Below are 18345 nucleotides of genomic sequence, written 5' to 3'. Positions count from 1 at the left end.
AACTTCAAGTAAATCATGTGATGCTTCTTAAGTAACTAGAAATCACACTGATCAACTCACTCATATCCACATCATCCTCTTGCTAATGCCTGGTCCCTTCTCAGCATCATTCTCAGCATCTGATTTCTGTTGTATGTGCCACAGGGTCTAGAAAATGCCTTTGCTCCAGATCAGGAGAAAAATGGTTGGATTAGGGTAGAGACCACTCCAGAGAGAAGGAAGATTCATGTAACTCTCTGTCATTGTTCACTGAGAATGGAGTCTGAGGTTTTCTAAACTCAAAACCCCTCCAGTGCTACGTCTTTGGAGTCGGTACTGAGAAGAGTTTTCCATCGTGGCCTCTTCTCACTTCAAGAAATAAATGGCTCTTGGGAGTGAGAGGAGTTTGTGGTTCAAAGACCTGGCTCTTCTTATAACTTGTAAAATACATAAGATATAAACTAAGCATCTCATTTGTTCAGTGGCCGGACCACTCTTGGACATAAATAAATACCAAGATGAAACTGACTTTTATATGCAAAGTCCTTGAAATAAAGGGATTTTATGTGTAAAGATCTGTTTAGTTCAAAATTCTATTTATAAGGTCACTATTCATTTTTAATAGTGGGTAATTTTTTTAGACCCTGGAACATGACAATCTTTTTTTTTCCCCCCATTCTGATTGAATCATGCTATTACTTAAATTTTTCTTTAATTTTTTCATTTTTAATAACTGTGAATTTAGAAAACACATCAAAATGTTTTTATATTTATGATAATTCTGAATTTTCTTTAACAAGTATTTCTTACTGTACAGTTTCCTCTTAATTCTTATAGTATTAATGACTGAAAGATAACCTGACTCACAAAAAGGTCAGGGCCATTTTAAAAATCACCTTTACATTTTAATAAAGTGAAAGCATCTACTAAAGAAAATTGCTGAGTATTTCTGACTTAGTATTCACTGTGCTTTTTATTGACCAAAATAAAGTTTCAAAGAGTCTTAAAAAGAAGTTTGCAGTGTTCATGTTTGTATTACATGTTTTTCTTTGTAATTTACTTCAAAGTTAGTATTATCTGAAAAATATGAATTTTTTAAAAGTCATGTAATTTGACTTTCCTCATTCTGTGTCTATATTATGACAAATGTGTGTAAAAATGATGTAATACCTTAATATATATCAATATTTTCTCTTCCAGATGTAGTTAAGACATAATACTAGAGCAAGATATTATATAGTATTTAGTATTAATTAGTAAGAATGATCCATTTTATTGTAATATAAAAGAAAGAACAAATATAAAGATTCTTCTTTAAACACTTTAGTTCATATTTAAATTTAATTTTAAACAAATTAAATAAACATAAATCCACATCTTTTCCTTTGCTCAACAAAAAAATAAAATGAATAATAAATATGTGTTCAACACTATTTTTACATCTAAAGTTCTTGAAGTTTTAATTTACTATTAGTAATCTATTTGTACATTTAAACTGGTACATTTTTCTGGCTCACTGTTGAAGATACAGAATTCCCTGTGTCTAGCTCTGAACTTGTTGGGATCCTTGGCAGATTATTTTTAGTTCATATGGTAATATGTCTTTGGGGTTTTTAGCCTAAGGGAGTTTCAGTTGTATAAATTTTAATAGGGATATTGAATGCTGAGTAAAGAAAAATCAGTTCACTCTTTTGTTTTTTTTTTCTATGAGAACGTACTGAACATCTGGTAATTTATTGAAATCATCACTGTCCCCTGAAACATTTGCTGTGTTCATCCATATTAGTATGATAAGAACAAAGTGTCAAATTCAAAATCTGGGGAAAGTTTGTAAGTTCAATGACCACATAGTCCGCCATCCTTCACACCCTGAAACTGCTTCCCTAGTTCCATCCTCCCAGGATTAAAGGAGGAAGGATGATGTTCAAGCAAATTGTGCTTCTGGAGAAACTCAGGGATGAATAACTATACTATGTAGCATTATGAACTACTATGTTACTATTATGTATCCCTTTTCTAATTATTTCAACCTTCCCCTTAAATGTCCTTGTGTCTACATCTTTTTCTTCTATTTTTGGAAAAAAGATATGATTTATTTGCATTACCTTTAAATATAGGTATTTCATATTTGATACAACTGTCCTCAAAGCCAAAGGTGAATTTTTCATATAAACAGGTCATTTTCATCTTTGGAACCTTGATTTATGAGAATGAGGTCTCCTGCTTTTCCGTAGCAGGGCTTTAATATGAAGCCTGTCTGTGAGTACCATGGTGATTAAAAAGCCTGAGAATTATGAACTTTCTGGCCAAGACTTAAATAAAGTCAGTTAACATTGCTAGATATTTTTTTAAAAAATTGCTAGATATTCTCTCTAGGAATGAGTTTTCTTTTGTTTTCAGAAGTGACATAACCAAAGACAGGGAAAACTAAGTTGGCATAGTTATTTTTTTAATATGCACATCTCCCCGGTATACAAGTGAATCAGCTCATGGGGTTTCCCATTACTTAAATATCTGTTCATCATTTTCATCATCTTGCCAATGATCAATTTCCATGGAAATTATATTATTAGTGGCACTCTTATAATGCAGGATTGTATATACTATTGAAAACAAAGCTGAATAGCCAACTTGAGGGCAGGATATTGTAACTGCTGTTCAAGACTGGCTTACATATTTTTTGGCATAATTATGTTACCATCCAAAGACAAGTAGGAAAAGAAATACACCTGTGTTTACCTCTGAGAAGCAAGACTAAATATTAAGATTAAATATTTGCTGTATTTGAATGGTATGTTAACCAGTAATTAATTATGAATTCCATCATATCTCCTCTTTGGGGGATGATAACATCCTTTAAAATTCTCCTTCTGGTTTTCCACAAACTTACTTTCTATGCTACACATCTGTAATCCTGCCTCACACTCAGCTGTTAAAGAAAAACGTTATTTTAAGAAGAAAGGGATCAATGTCTGCCTAATCTTGGGCAACTGAATAATTATCCTGGTCAAAGAGTTATACTTACATGACAAAATGCATTTGGGCAGAGAAATGGTAATGCTTTGAATTATTGCAATATTTTATTCTTTAGAAGAGGCTTATCATTGATAATTTATTCTAAGGTTAAATTATTCAACAAGAAAGTTTCATGAGCTCAGAAGAGAAGATGTATATGCGTTTTATGAATAAATTTTGTGGGGTCAAACCAAAAATAGAAAATAATAATGAAAAAATTGCCTCTATAAGACAGACAGTAAGCAGAAATGATTTTACACTACATTGTGTGTGTGTGTGTGTGTGTGTTTTAATGGAGAAGAATTAGTTTATCAATGAGTGTGATAATAAACTTCTGTGCTTTCAATAAATCACTTTAATTACATGAGACATAGCCATTGTGATAATACAAAGATATACACACCGCAATTCATATTCTCAACAATAACAGTTTAGAAATGTTTTAAGAAGAGTTCATCCTTTGAATAATGTAATATGGACTATGTGATCATGTCTCATTAGCATATCTTCTGTTACTTGATGGCTTATTTTTTTAGTAATATATCTTTTTTATAAAGATTTTATTATAATCATTTAGCATAATTTTAATGAACTATAAAACACTTTATTCACTGGTGAATGAAGCAATTTTTAATAAGACTTTTGGCAAGGATATTGTTAATTTAAACTAGAGAACACTTTCAACTCTAAGTCTGCAGGGCGTAGTTAAAGCTGACACCTTGGATGACACATTAAAAATGCATCAGTGAAAACCTCTAAGTGCTTTAATTTAAGAAACGCCAGAGAAACAGATTAACGCATTTTTAAGTATCTCACACAGTCAGTCTGACATAGTGGGGGAAAAAAGTCATTATTTAATAATTATCAGGTTCTTTCTCCAAAGGCCTCGTATCCTGATAATAAATAGATGATTTTTTAAAACTTGCAAAACATTCAAACTTTCTTGGTCATTGGCTCTCTCAACTGTGAGTCACCCAAAGGGCTTTTCTTTGGGGTCTTGTTTCAATTTATTATGCATATGCCTTGGAAAAAAATAGATGGTTTATGTATTTTCAAAGGAAATATGTAATTCCTTTAGAAATCCCTACCACTGCTTATACTCCCAAATCTGTATTATTTGGGAATGCTATCAAGACAACCTCATAATTAAGGCTTTTGAGATTCCAAAATGCAACCTCATAATTAAGGCTCTTGAGATTCCAAAGGGCGAATAGCATGAGCATTTCTACTATAAAAGACTATTTTTACCTCAATCACTATATTCCTAAAATTTGTAAGTTTTGTAAGTTTATTTAAAATAGAGATATCATCATGCCAGTAAAATATCTGATTATCCCACAAAATACACAGAGTCACAGTTAAGTTTTATGTGGAGATGACATTTTTTCTTGCTGTTTTGACAATATTTTCCCATAGGTATAAAATATCATACGTTTTTACATATTAAAATTCATAACTCCAGGGATTTGCTGTAACAGTGGCTTTACATGTATGTGACCGCTCTTGTTGAATTTTTAAAATGTTGTGGGTCTTTGAGGGAGCCAATCTGGGTGAGTTGGCACAAGCAAAAGGACAACACGTAAACTCGGGCAGGGCATGGATGCCGTGGCACCTGCGTGCTAGATCTAAGATGGTTAATTGTGGGTCATTGGTTGATTGCCACACTGCTAACATGTGTTACCCAGCGAGCTGATAATTTCCCAAGATGCTTTCTGGACTAATCAAAGGGCGGGAACCAATACAACTTGGCTCTAGCATAATGGAGCTAAGGGTTGGTTTGCAAGATTACAGCACCTCCTAATTCAAAAAAATACATTTCTATATATAATATATATCAGATATCTCTAACTTATATATGTATATATGTGGTGTATGTGTATATATATATATATGTATATATATATTTAATTGAATGCAACTGGGAGGAGATTTATTGGTTTTAAAGTGCCCGAAATATCCACAACAAAAATAAATCATTTTGTGAAGATTCCGCTTTCGAAGCCCTGGTTGACAGCAGTATACAGGCATGTATGTATGTGTTTATACACACACACTCACACACACATAGCATATTTAAGTTAAAATTTCTAGGAAAATGAAAGACAAAGCAAGGCCAGCTTTCAGTTATAGGATGCGTCCTCTGGGGACCTGAGATTGTCTCTCTTGTCAGAAATATTTAGATGGACAGTTGGAGTTACAGAGGGAATCATGTTTGTGTTTAATGAGTATAAATGATATGAACCCCAATTTGAGTAACCAAGAAAACAGGAAAACAGCATTTCAGCGCAATTTCTACTTACTTCATGGCCCTGTTTTCAGTTACATGATGACCAATGGGCATATTCAACTTGATGGGAGAGCGTCTAAGAGCTGTAGCTTTGATAAACAGTGATTGCAGTCAGACCAGAGAAGCCTACGAAAATTATTTACTATGGATTTACTTATTTTTAACCTTATAAATGCCCAGAGAGTTATTGATGAAAGGAAATTGCATTCCTATTAAAATATGTTGTGGAATGTGAGTGCAACCTGGCTTGACTTCCACCCTTGAATCTCGGGCTTCAAATCTGTGGTGAGTGTTCGAGTATTGAAGAATTGCTGAATTATAATAAGCAAAATGTTTAAAGGCCTGTACACATTAAGGCTGATTTAAAAAAAAAACACTATTCATTGAAGTTTAGTGGCTAATCTTTGTTCATCTGATGACAAAGTCCTTAAAGGTTTTTATGATTTATTTAAATACAAGGCTGAAAACAGCATCATTTTCATTTTGTTAGGAAAGAAGTTAACTGTCCTTTTGTTTTATTTGTCTAGGGAAAAAGTGTATCTTTTAGATTTTTAAATTTAAAATCTTGTTATTTTTTTAGATTCATAGTGGGATTTTTGATCTTTGAGGATAAATGTTTTTAGTGTTTTTAGAGGCAAAAATTGGATTTAAATTAGGTATTACCAGTGGATCTTGTTACTTTCCTAAATTCAAAGCCTCAGCAGAAATAGTCAGCAATTCATTATTCAGGATAACTTCAGTAATTTTCCTTTATTAACTTGATGCCTCTGATTTTTTTGTGTGTTTGGCTTCCTTTTGCTCTTCCTTTATAATTTTAGCACTTTTAAAATGGTACTTTCCCTCACTTATCAACTTCTTGTCTCAATGGAGAATGAAGCATAACTAAACTTCTCCAATCAGGATGAAAGACCAGTCTTAAAATCACTTTTTTTTTTTAGAACTCTTTATCATAACGCCAGGTGTTTTGTTGTTGTTGTTCTTATTAGAAACTCTCATGAAAGGAAAGCCTTGCCGCATCTGTTGTGGAATTTATATTCATCAGGGCAATAGATGGCATAAGGGTCCAGAGGAAGATTAAGTTGTTCCATTTGAAATAAAGGCCTAAATTTACATGAGAATGCAGGTTGTAAAATGAAATATAAATTTTAGTTGATGAATAATGGCAGAAGTAATTAAACGTGGCATGAAAAGCACAGCCTAGAGACTTCAGTGGATCCAAATGCGGCTAATATATTTTTTTTAAGATTTTATTTATTTATTTGACAGATAAAAATCACAAGTAGGCAAAGAGGCAGGCAGAGAGAGAGGAGAAAGCAGGCTCCCCGCTGAGCAGAGAGCCCGATGTGGGGCTCGATCCCAGAACCCTGAGATCATGACCTGAGCCAAAGGCAGCGGCTTAACCCACTGAGCCACCCAGGTGCCCCAGAGCTAATATTTTTGTTTCTCAATTTTTAACAGAGAAACCTAAGTTCTAAATCTTGATCATTAAAATCCCCCCCCACACACACACACACAGACAAAATTCATCAATCTCCTCTTGCTCTTTGCATACTACTCACAGAATTAAGTCATTAACCTCTGTATTCATCTGAGGAAGAATGGGGAGTCGGTACAGTTTCAACATTAGTCACTTTAGACCACCTAACCTTTAAATGAATTAATAAGACTTTTAAATGTTTGGTGGTCATATTGTTTGTTATAACTGTCTTGAGTATAAAGCCAATACTTTCACACCCTTTTAAGTTACCCTAGTATTGCCTTAACACATTTTACATTGAGATAAAACTCACTGTTAGTTACATAACTTGTGTTATTGGCTCTGGGGAAATTACTTGTGTAAGGAGACTCCAAGATTTCAGTGTCTTTAATATGATACTTTTAAATTAAATTTCCCACGTGTTGCTAAACATGCTGCTTAATTACAAAAGAGTTGGAAAGGAAAAGCACATACCTTTTGCAAAAGCTAGAATGAGATTTTTTTTAGTTAAACCATGTTCAGCATTGAAAAAGCCTGCAATCATTCCATCTAAGTTTCATGCCCCAATGTCCAAATGTAAATGTGTTTTTTAAGAGACTTGGTTTTTTGTTTGTTTTGTTTTGTTTTGTTAGATACTGATATGACAGTGTGCTAAGTGTGACAGATGAGAACCAAAGCAGTAAAAATGAATTATATCTTAGCAGTGACAGTAAAATGATGTCTTAAACTCCGGACTTTTTCCCAGTCACCTCTGACATTCCTACCTAACCAAATCCTATGCAGGAAGCTTGGACAACTGATATTAATTTTCTTGAGAAATAGTTTTCATATTTAAAAAAAAACAGGCAGATTATATAGATGATCTCTGGCATAACTATTATTTTCAGTTCACTGTTATTTTCTGGTATGACTTTTGGTATCATGTTTGGAAGGAATATCTATGCCTAACCAAATGAAACTCCAAGTGACTAAAGTCAACAAATTATTTATTGAGCATCTGCTATACAATAGGCATCATGTGGGATGCTGGACCACTATCTTAGTTGCTAACACAAAATCATGGAGTAATCAAATAAGTTACAAAATGTCATCCTCTTCACCATGGTGTCCACAGTCATCCTGCCCCATCAGCGTCCCCAGTTTCCCTTAATCTTACCATAACTGACATCTAGAGACAGGATGCCAAGGGTAAGGATGCATGTAAATGCAGATGTTCTCCTTAAAATGAGCAACTGTGGTTTTGATTTCCTAAAGTCAAATTGATTTCACTTTATGAAAGTCTGGGGATTAGTAATAAAATATCCAACATGAATCTGTGACTTTGTTCTCAGCCCGGTTGCCACTCTGTTCAGTATTCATTTCTTGCCAAAATTACTTTTATGGAGCTTAAGTTAACTTATATTATCTGTATTCTATATTATATCATAAAACTAGGAAATTTTTAATAAGGCATTAAACCAAATTAGACTATGTGTGTGTTGTTAAATAAGATTTCTATTCTTTAAAAATGCTCTGAAGGTCTATGCTGTTAACTTGTTTTGTTAAAAGGAAGATATCATCTGACTTCCTTCAGAATCTTAAAGTGTGTTTGAACAATCCTAATTTCTAAAATAATGTGTTAGACTCTGAGATGTAATAATAATTTAAGAATAAAGAGGTAAGTAGATCTTTTAAAAATGACAGAACGAATCCTTTCCAAACTTACTACCATTGATACCAGATAAGAATAAGACCAAACAAACAAACAAACTTTAATTTACTCAAGGGAATAACATTGGGGTTTTGTTCATTTTGTTTTGTTGGGTTAATTAATTCTTCTCAAAAACACCTCAAAATGTAGCTAAATATTTGTTTGTTTTTAGGATCTCTCAGAAAATGAAGTGGTTGGATCTTATTTCTCTGTGAAGTCTTTCTTTTGGAGGGTAATGTCTACACCCTTTATATTAATATTCTTGACTTTGGCTTTAAATAGTAATTTTGAAAGTTAAATATGGAATAGGAAATTCACTTTTTAAAAGAAGCTCTCAGAAAAATGTATTCAATTGGCCTTCTTTATTAACTTTTATTCCAGGCCATTAGGGTGACTCATTTCTTCATGTGTAAAAACTAAGAACTTCATATACTGAATATATTGCTTTGAAGTCAGTTCCTTGTGGGACAAGTTTATCCCCAAATCTTGCCAGCTAGAGGCCCACAGCCCTTCCAGAAAGATGAGGGTGCTGTCTATAGGGTCCATTCAGTTTCTTTTTTTTCCCTTCTTATAAAATCTGCTCCATCTGTTAGAGAGAAATTTACTTCCCTTACAGTGATCTTATACTATATACATACTAGATAATCAGTGTTCTTTCTTTAGGGGAAAAAAAAAAAAACTTATGAATTAGAAAACAGCAACTCTGCTTTTGATTTAAATACAGAAAAAAAGTGAAAATTCTACAGAGAATTTGTTTTAAATGCCATTGCAATTTAATGTGATTTACTCTTTCATGACTTACACATAATGAGCTCTGTCATCCTTTTTGCTCTTCTCTAATTCTGCATCATGTGCAGCACGATTTATTACAAACGCTCTTACTAGTTTGCCTAGAGTTTCCTTCTTTCTTTGAAAATTCACACTTGGTACATGATTACCTAGCATCAGATACTGCAGTGAAAATGCTACACTCGTCAGGTCTTGCCATTTTCTTTCCTAGGCTCTGAAACTGCTCAATGGAAAACTAACTTTCCCCTTTAGAACTTTAAGATTTGTTGCAGGGTCTTTTAAGCAGACTGACCAGCACTGGATTAAGTCATGCATCGAGCAAGTATAAACCACCTGTTTTTATCCTATGCTCCCTCCACGCACACTTTTTTTTTTTCCAGCCTTTTATTGGTGGGAGCTTATTTTAATGATTTATAGCATCTTGGGGAGCCTGGGTAGCTCAGTGGGTTAAAGCCTCTGCCTTCAGCTCAGGTCATGATCCCAGGATCCTGGGATCGAGCCCCGCGTCATGCTTTCTGCTTGGCGGGGAGCCTGCTTCCCCCGCTCTCTCTCTGCCTGCTTCTCTGCCTACTTGTGATCTCTGTCAAATAAATAAATAAAATATTTTTTAAAAATGATTATAGCGTCTTCATTTCCGGTCAGTCTATGATGGCTGCCTTCACGATGTCATTCTGTGTCTTTGCTAAAATAATAATAATTTATTTGATATGTTCATGCATTATCCATGAAAACACAGAACGACTGCTCTTGAAATGTCACATTACCTTAAGTGGAATTTGGCTTTTGGCAAAAATTTAGTCTCTGTTTTCTTGAGCCCCACAAATATGGTGAATTCATACTGTATACTTCTTTGCCAAGAGAGCAGAATTTAGGAATGTTCTGTGTTGAATTTGTTCTATATGCAGCCAGCTTGCAAACTGATCATATGAATGAAGCCTTGCTACCAGGATCAATTGCATGGATAATCATTTTTAAGGATTTCCACCCAATGGTTCTTTCAACATCTTTCCACTTTGCAACTTCCAAATTAGTATTCCACGTACCAGTACTTTCCATGTGGTTAGGTTCCTCCTTAAATATTCTTTTTTTAATCCTTAAATGCTCCTTACTAACCTTTCTCAATCTCTTTAACTGTCTCATATCTCTTGAATAAGAAATACACAAATTTAAAATATAACCTTTTTGTATTTGAGGCACAGAGATCTAATGTCTTTTCTTCTGAGCATTTGTTGAGTAACCAACAAAGTGATTCATGAAGGCAGAACCTTTTAGGGGTCATTTGTTTTATCACTGAGGAGACTAAGGCCCAGAGAAGTGATCCCACTGACGTTATGTACCCAAGAATGGGATGACACACCAGGACCTATATTTTTCTTCTATGAATATCATAGATACAATTGTTTAAAGCAACTGAGTTCCTTTTCGAGTCAATGATGAATACAAATGTGATGTAAAAATAGAGCCCTTCCCTTATCTGTCTTCAGTGACCCCCTTTCAGATTCTTCTTGCATTTATAACCCTTCTCCCCCACAGCTCCTTAGCCCACTGATAGATGGATGTGTTGAAGGGCCATGGTGTTGCTATGTTTGAGACTCAGAATTCTTACAGAATCAGGAAATCAGTGATCCAGTCTACCTTGGATGAGTAGCATCCTTCATATTCACATTCCAAGGTCACTCTCATGACCAACCTCATTACTCTTTGCCCAGGTACCATTTATACTGTGATTAACTCCTAGAGAAGATGTGGATGAAAGGAGATTTTCACAGACATTTTCAGCTATGCAGAAAACCTACATACAGATAAAATCTTACCTGAGGAGCATATGTGATGTTTTGTGAGTTTTTATCAGCTTATTTATAAGGATCAGTACTGGTGTTCTGGAAGCAACAACTGAATTACATTGAAACTGAATCCTGGTGAGAAGTTGCTTAATAAATGTCAGGGCTACTTGGTAGATCTTAACTTTCTTGAGAGCAAAATAGTAGAAAAGACTGAAGTGATAGCTACTGTAGTTTTCCAAAGCCATGACATTTATAATTCATCAAAACATGATATCATAGGACACAAAACATTAAGCAATGGGTATGTCGATTACCAAGTTTCTCATGAAAGCAACAAACATTTTGTGAAGTCACCTGGATGCCTCTAAGAATTTCACTGAGGATTTTTAACTTCCCAGTAAAGGACGATAACTTAATGCAGGTGCTTCAGATAGTTAGTACATATACATTTTCCCAGTTAACTCCATTGACCAGACATTTAGATTTTCATGACTGAGAGGTAATTGAACAAACCACGTTCTGAGAATACTATAGTGAATTAAAGAGAAAAGCTGAGATTGTTTAAATGGAGAAGGCTAGGCTCTACCAAGATACTCCATATAGAAAAGGTTCATGATATGAAATGGGCCCAAGAGAGTGCCAGAATACGGAACATTTAAGGATTATGTCAGAGCGCCATCATAGGGTCGAGTTCAGTCAAAGTGTGGTTGAAGGAAGACCCTGCAGACCAAAGAGAAGTATTGGTTCTATCAAACAAGAATGTTATCCTGTGCTGAAGTACTTACATTCTGAACAACTCAACCATGTTTGACGTATACCCAAGAAAGTTGGAGGTATTATTTATATCTTTAGATAGGAAAGTAAGACCCTCAGAAAACAAAGTATTTGTAATAATTAATTGAAAGTCTCAAAAGAAAAAGTGTAAGTCAAACCCAGCACTCCTTATTTCTTTACATCATTGGTGGAAACCCATATATTACTTGAGCAAACCAATTAAGATTACAACGTATATGATGATTTTTTACTAGTATATAGTTTGAGCAAACATTGGAAAAGCTTAAGAACTTTTGTTTGGCCACAGTTAAGTTTAGAGATGGTAGTTAAAGCTTCTTTTAGTAAGCATAAATACCTTCCTGACACTGTAAGTTGTTTCAAGAAACGAAGGAAATAAGAAAGAAAGTGTAAGGATAAAAACCAGGAGAATTTCTGTAAGGATTATAGTGCCGTGAATCATCTAAGAAGAAAAAAAATGGATCGAAGCCTCAAAGCCTTATTATTACATGAGACACTTTAAACTGGGCTGGACAAAGCCTGGGAGGGTTTCTGTAAAGGCGATCCTGCTCTGAGACGGCAGCTGGACCGTAGAGCAAATCTACTCGTTGGACTTCATCACCTAGGTGCAATTCACTGGAATAAACTCGGCAGGCAAAGGAAAAGATAGCACATGCCTGTGCCTGGGATTGAGCTAATAATTGCTCCACGCTCCAGGCTTTGCAGCACAAAACAGCCATTCTAGGCTGTCATTATCTCTTCTTTGTAGTGTCTCGTGGATCATTTGATTAAATAAAAGCCTGTGCACCTCTGCTGAAAATAGAGGTGAGCTGACTCCACACAAAGCTATTGTAAAGACACACTGATGGCTTTCACTCCAGTTTCCCAGGGTCTGGGTCTCATTTGGAAGGATTAGGTTGTATACAGGTTATAAAATCCAAGGTAACAAAAGCCAAGGATTATTTACACAAGTCAGGGAGAAGATTAATATGACTGAGTGGTTTTTAGCCACATGTTAAATCTGGATAGATTGGTTCGGTTTTGATCTGTTTTTTAATCAGGATCTAGAATAATAGGCTAGCTCCTTCTATTAGTGATCTGGTTTTTCAAGGAATTGAATTAATAAACCCTAATAACCGGAATTGAAAAATAGAAGTGTTGTGAATTTACTTACGAGCTTCTACAACTTGCCCGCCTTGTTAATAGATGTTAGACGATAATTCATGACGGAGTACTGTATGCTAGAATACAGAACAGAACACTGTATGCTAGAATTATTACTGCCTGCCAACTTTTGCTTCCTCCAAGCCCCTGATTAGGCTTCCTCGATAACTGATCCTGGTGGATATATTTTATCTACACAGGAGTCAAAGTATTTCAACAAATTCTGTTCACGTTATTTCCCATTTTTGTTTTGTATTATGGACTTCTTGGGCTTTGTCCAAAATGTGAAATATACTGAGAAAAATGATCAATTACGTATCAGCAACCCCAGATTCAAATCTCAGCCTTGCCACTCACTAACCGTTTGGCTTTGAGTAGGGGATTTATCATCTCTGTGCCTCAGTTTCCTTACCTGAAAAATGTCTGTTATGAAAAACACTGGAGAATGAACACACTAGCACTTAGAAGTTGCTCAATGCACGCTCATTTCATAGTGTATGCTCTCACCGATCTTCCAGATTGGCCGAGTCTCACCCTCCCTGTTGATGTTCTCATCTCACAATCATTTAATACAAACTTTTAGCTCATCATGATAATTTCCTCCTAGTATTTCTTGTTCAGCTCGTCATGATAATTTCCTCCTAGTATTTCTTGTTGAGCTGTGTCTTTCTGAATCCATCTCTTGCGGATCTTGGTCTTAGTAACAGAGGGATTTTTTGGCTGCTTTCCTAGGTCCAAGGGCAGCAAAAAGAAAAAGGGGCAAGTCACATGGGGCAAGATTTCTCTGTTACTTTAGAGCTATCTCTTTAATCACTACAAAGGATTTGCCTGTGGGATGCAGTTAACGCGATCATATCCATGTAACATGTAACCATGTAACACGTATTCTTCTGGGGCCGTATCCATTGTTTGACATTGGAAACAGTCTCCTAAATATTCTGAAGCTGCAGCCTTGGGGAAAGGATTCTTTCCATGATTTTTCTTCCTATGTTTCTTTTCGGTACCGTGCTTATGAACAAAAAACACTCCAGCAGGGTCCATCACTGTTTAATCTCTGTCCTTCTATTTTGGTTTTTTTTTTTTTTTTTTTTTTTTTTTTTTTTGACCACTCTGGTATTATGCCACTAAAGAAAATGGTGGCTGGAAATTATATGAGTGCACTGGCATTTATCTTCATTGTGCTAGAAGACATTTTCTGACAGTGACTTGGGGAGCTGATCCTTTTTTTTCTTCAAATCATGTGGTTTTGGAAAGTAATGCTAAATGCTGGTTGAAATGAGTTGTCGATAGTAGCAAAAAGCTTTCCTGAACAGCTCTGACCATTCCTCTCCATCCAGACATACGGCAGGCCTTCTCTTCCCGACCTGGGCTTCTGCAGGGCAGAGCTTCAGAGTACGTATGACCAAAATGCACAAGTAAGTTCAACCGTCTGGTTTGTATATTCCTTCTGAGCTTGCATGAGCTGTGAACTCTCATGGCTGACTCACTGTTCTGAAAACCTATTCCCGATCCTAACCTCTTTTATATGTATGAAGAGGAATTGAATCTTGAATTCCTTTTCAAGGAATAATATGCATAAACTAATATTCTCCTTAAGATGCCAACTCACCCATCTAAAATCTTACTAATGATGCAGGTCATTGACTAATTGCCTCAGAATTTCAAATTGGTATTGATAGCTGATGTCCTGATAGTCTGGGTTAAGTCTGAGCTTGGATGAATATTCCTTATGAGGATGGTCTCAAACTTGAGTGGGTGTGAGTATCACGTGGGGAGCACGTTGGAAATAAGCGAGTAGCTCTGCTGCACAAGAACTGAATCACATCCAGGATGGTCAGGCCCACTGATGTCAACAAACTGCCTGCTAAAATTCAGCAATTACTCCTTCAAAAGTTCAAAGGTTATTTCTTCGTTGTTCGATGTTGGTTCTTTGCTTTGATGCGACGTTGTTTTCCTTTTATTTCTTCCTTCCTATTTCTTTTCCTCTTCAAACAGAATTCTGTTTCAGCAAGGACATAATTGAAAACATGATCTCAGATAAATAAATCTCATCTCTCATATGTTAATTTCATTGAGGGGGGTATCTTAGATCTAATACTCCTTTCCATTTAGGTGCTCAGTAAGCAATTTCTGATGGACTAATTTTTAATACTGCAATTAGTACATACTATTTAAGTACATCCTAAAAAAATTAAAAAATTTTTAAAAAGCTAAAGGAAAGAAGTAATAAATGAACTTCACACAATTTTGCAGTAGGCTCCTGCTTCTCTCTCTAAATTCTCCAAATATCCAGACCAACCTGCTTTAAGTAAATTTAGAAATAGGACTAAAAGATTTTAATTAGATTATATGCTATCCATGCAAGAGAATGGATAATATTCACAATTATAGTAATTAATAATACTAATTAGAACATAGGAGGAGGCCAGTGCCTATGACCCTGAGAACCTTGAAAGCAGGGGTTCGCATCCTTGAGCACGCATCACAGCGACCTTGAGTGAAGGCTGAATAAACCAAATCTTCTGATTCTTTTGGTCTGGGGTGCAGCCAAAAAATTTGAATTTCTGGCCAGCTCCCAGGTGACACTGATGCCATTGGTCTGTGGCCCACACTTTGAGAACTTTGCTATACAGAGGAAGGAAACTTTAAACAGAGCAGCAAGTGACTCGGCAAGTATCTTGAAGAGCATTAACACTAGTGGTTTTTGGAGTTTCATTTTTTTTAATAGTTGTGGAATTCCATTTGTTAACAACCTTCAATGAGCTCCCTAAAACTTTGATTCAAAAAATTAATAAAAGAGATAAATGACCATCTTCAGCAGGTTAAATCTTTTCTGTTTACAGAATAGACTGTTTTCTATGCAGGCCCCCTACCTGCAAATACGCCGAAACCCCCTCCATCCCCTCTACCCCTCCACACACAGAAAAGTGTTCTTAGTACACTTGGAGCTCTGGAGTACAGTCTGGAGAACAATAGGTAAGAAAACTAAGGTCCAGGGACGCCTAGATGGCTCAGTGGGTTAAGCATCTGCCTTTGACACAGGTCATGATCCCAGGGTCATGGGATCGAGTCCCACATCAGGCTCTCTGCTCAGCAGGAAGCCTGCTTCTCCTTCTTCCTGCAGCTCCCTCTGCTTGTGCTCTTTCTCTTCTCTCTCTCTCTGACATTTAAACAAAGAAAATCTTTAACAGGAAGGAAGGGAAACTGAGGCCCAGGAAGGGAGCAACACATCCAAGTCACATAGTCAGAAAACGCTAGAAAGATGCAACTGGGTCCTTAGTTTAAGTCATTGTCTCTCCTAGAACTGGTTTTGTAAGTTTCTGTCTTCCCCCTTTACCTTATTATTTCATTTCAAGTTCCTATTCTTTATACTTAGACTACTAAATATTTATCTATTTCATGACTATGCATTAATCAAATCACTAATGAATTATGGAGCTTCTTTTCTCTAAGATATTTATTTATTTATTTATTTATTTATTTGAGAGAGAGCACAAGTTGGGGGGAGCAGAGGGAAAAGGAGAAGCAAGCTCCCCACTGAGCAGAAAGCCTGATATAGGACTTGGTCCCAGGACCCCAAGATCATGACCTGAGCCAAAGGCAGTTGCTTAACCAATTGAGCCACCCAGGCATCCCTGACGGGGCTTCTTTTTAGAAAAGTACCATTTTTAACAAATTAAAATATTGAAGAAGGAAAAATTCCTCTTAAAATGGTATCTGGTTAGTATCCTTTTGGGACTCCTCTCCTTTATCCTTTTATTTATTTTTAAAGATTTTGTTTACTTATTTGACAGACAGAGATCACAAGTAGGCAGAGAGGCAGGCAGAGAGAGAGGGGGAAGCAGGCTCCCTGCTGAGCAGAGAGCCCTATTCGGGGCTCGATCCCAGGACCCTACAATCATGACCTGAGCCGAAGGCAGAGGCTTTAACCCACTGAGCCACCCAGGTGCCCCTCTCCTTTTAACCTTTTATGCAGATCACCTTAATTCCCACATTCATTAACACTCTTTGTGTGAAGTAATACTCCCCCTCTCCCTCCCCTTTGGCTTTCCAATTCGTTTTAGGAATGTTCTTCCAGGTTATAAAAAAGCATTTTGTAACAAATGGCGGTAGGTAAAGCCTTCATGAAGTTTATTTAATTTCTGTGAAAGCATGAAGGATCCCATGGAAAGCACTGTTTCTCCTTCCCACTCTGTAAATAAAGTTCCTATTCCCATGTGAGAAATGGAAAGGGGGTTGGGGGGCAAGCTACGGAGGGTTTCAGACACGGTACCATTCGAGAAGCTAACTTGGCATTGCTAATTGAAGGTGGCACATAGCCTAGATTGTACCCAGGTATAATGTGACTGAGTGCCATGGGCAACTTCTACTTCTAGAGTGCCTAGAAAATGCTACTAAGTATATCTATCAACAATCTGAAATCTTCTAAGTATGAATGCAGGTGCTCCTACAAGAGAAAAGTAGAAGATGATTTCACATATTAACTGTGCAAGAAAATCTAGACTGGAATGTCATTCAGGTATAACAACTCACCTCCCTGGAACATTATAGGAACATTAGGAACATAATACTTAAATCATGATTACTTGTAGACCAAGGAGAGAGTCTCTACCCCAAAGACCAATATGGGGAGAAGCTCAGGAATAAAGGTCAGAAATACTGGGTTCTAGTCACACATCCAACATCTGTTAGCACAAACCAACTGAGCCTCAAATTCCTCATCATTAAAATGGAAGTAGCAGGCCTTGTCTTGCTCCTTCAGAGGGTTTTAGTGGAAATCAAGTGATATAAGGCACACATACACACTTTGAAATTCTACAGCTCTGTATAAATGGGTCGCAAATAACTCCTTGGCCTTTGCTAAGATGATTATTTCTTCTTACTTACCCAAAATTCATTTTTCTTCTTTCCTTCTTTGCCACTCATATTCCCTAACAAACGTTCAGACCCAAAGTTTAGAATCTGTTTTTCTACAGTCTGTAGTAGCGATGATCTCAAGAGCAGCAGAACTGGACAGATAGATGATAGAGAAATAGAAATAGAATAGAAAATAGAAATAGAATAGAAAATAGAAATAGAATAGAAAAATAAATAAATAAAAATGCAGTTATCTATTGCTGAATGATATACTAATAAGTTGCCTGATATCTTAGAAACACTTCAAGGTCACTGGGTGCACTCAACTTTTTCGGCTGATGAATCCTTGGTTCAAACAAAAGCCAATGCCGAAGGTCAATGTGTAAGACAGACAAGGGCAGAGGGACTCTAGCTGAAATGGGGCATGGAGTCCTGTGGAGGTTACAGGTGTTCCCTGAAAGCGTGATGCACCCCAGAACACACTTGACCACTGCTCTCGGAGCAGTGTGGGGTGTGGGGTGTGTTGATGCAG

General features: G+C 36.2%; 1 protein-coding gene across 15 annotated transcripts in view; it reads left to right on the top strand.

Moving 5' to 3' along the window:
* MCTP1 (multiple C2 and transmembrane domain containing 1) overlaps positions 1-18345 on the top strand; it is a 527358-nt gene that overhangs the window by 303253 nt on the left and 205760 nt on the right. For 7 of the 15 annotated variants that reach the window (XM_059418241.1, XM_059418245.1, XM_059418252.1 and 4 more), the window contains 2 exons: positions 8621-8680; positions 14294-14371. The exons of 4 other annotated variants lie outside the window; for them this stretch is intronic. In XM_059418241.1, the coding sequence (XP_059274224.1) occupies positions 8621-8680; positions 14294-14371 (138 nt within the window). The remainder of the gene's footprint in view (positions 1-8620; positions 8681-14293; positions 14372-18345) is intronic. 4 more of the 15 variants (XM_059418246.1, XM_059418242.1, XM_059418247.1 and 1 more) reach the window with 2 other exon arrangements.

Source organism: Mustela nigripes, chromosome 12 (assembly GCF_022355385.1).
Source record: "Mustela nigripes isolate SB6536 chromosome 12, MUSNIG.SB6536, whole genome shotgun sequence".
NCBI lineage: Eukaryota > Metazoa > Chordata > Mammalia > Carnivora > Mustelidae > Mustela > Mustela nigripes.
This window is presented reverse-complemented; position numbering and strand designations above follow the sequence as displayed.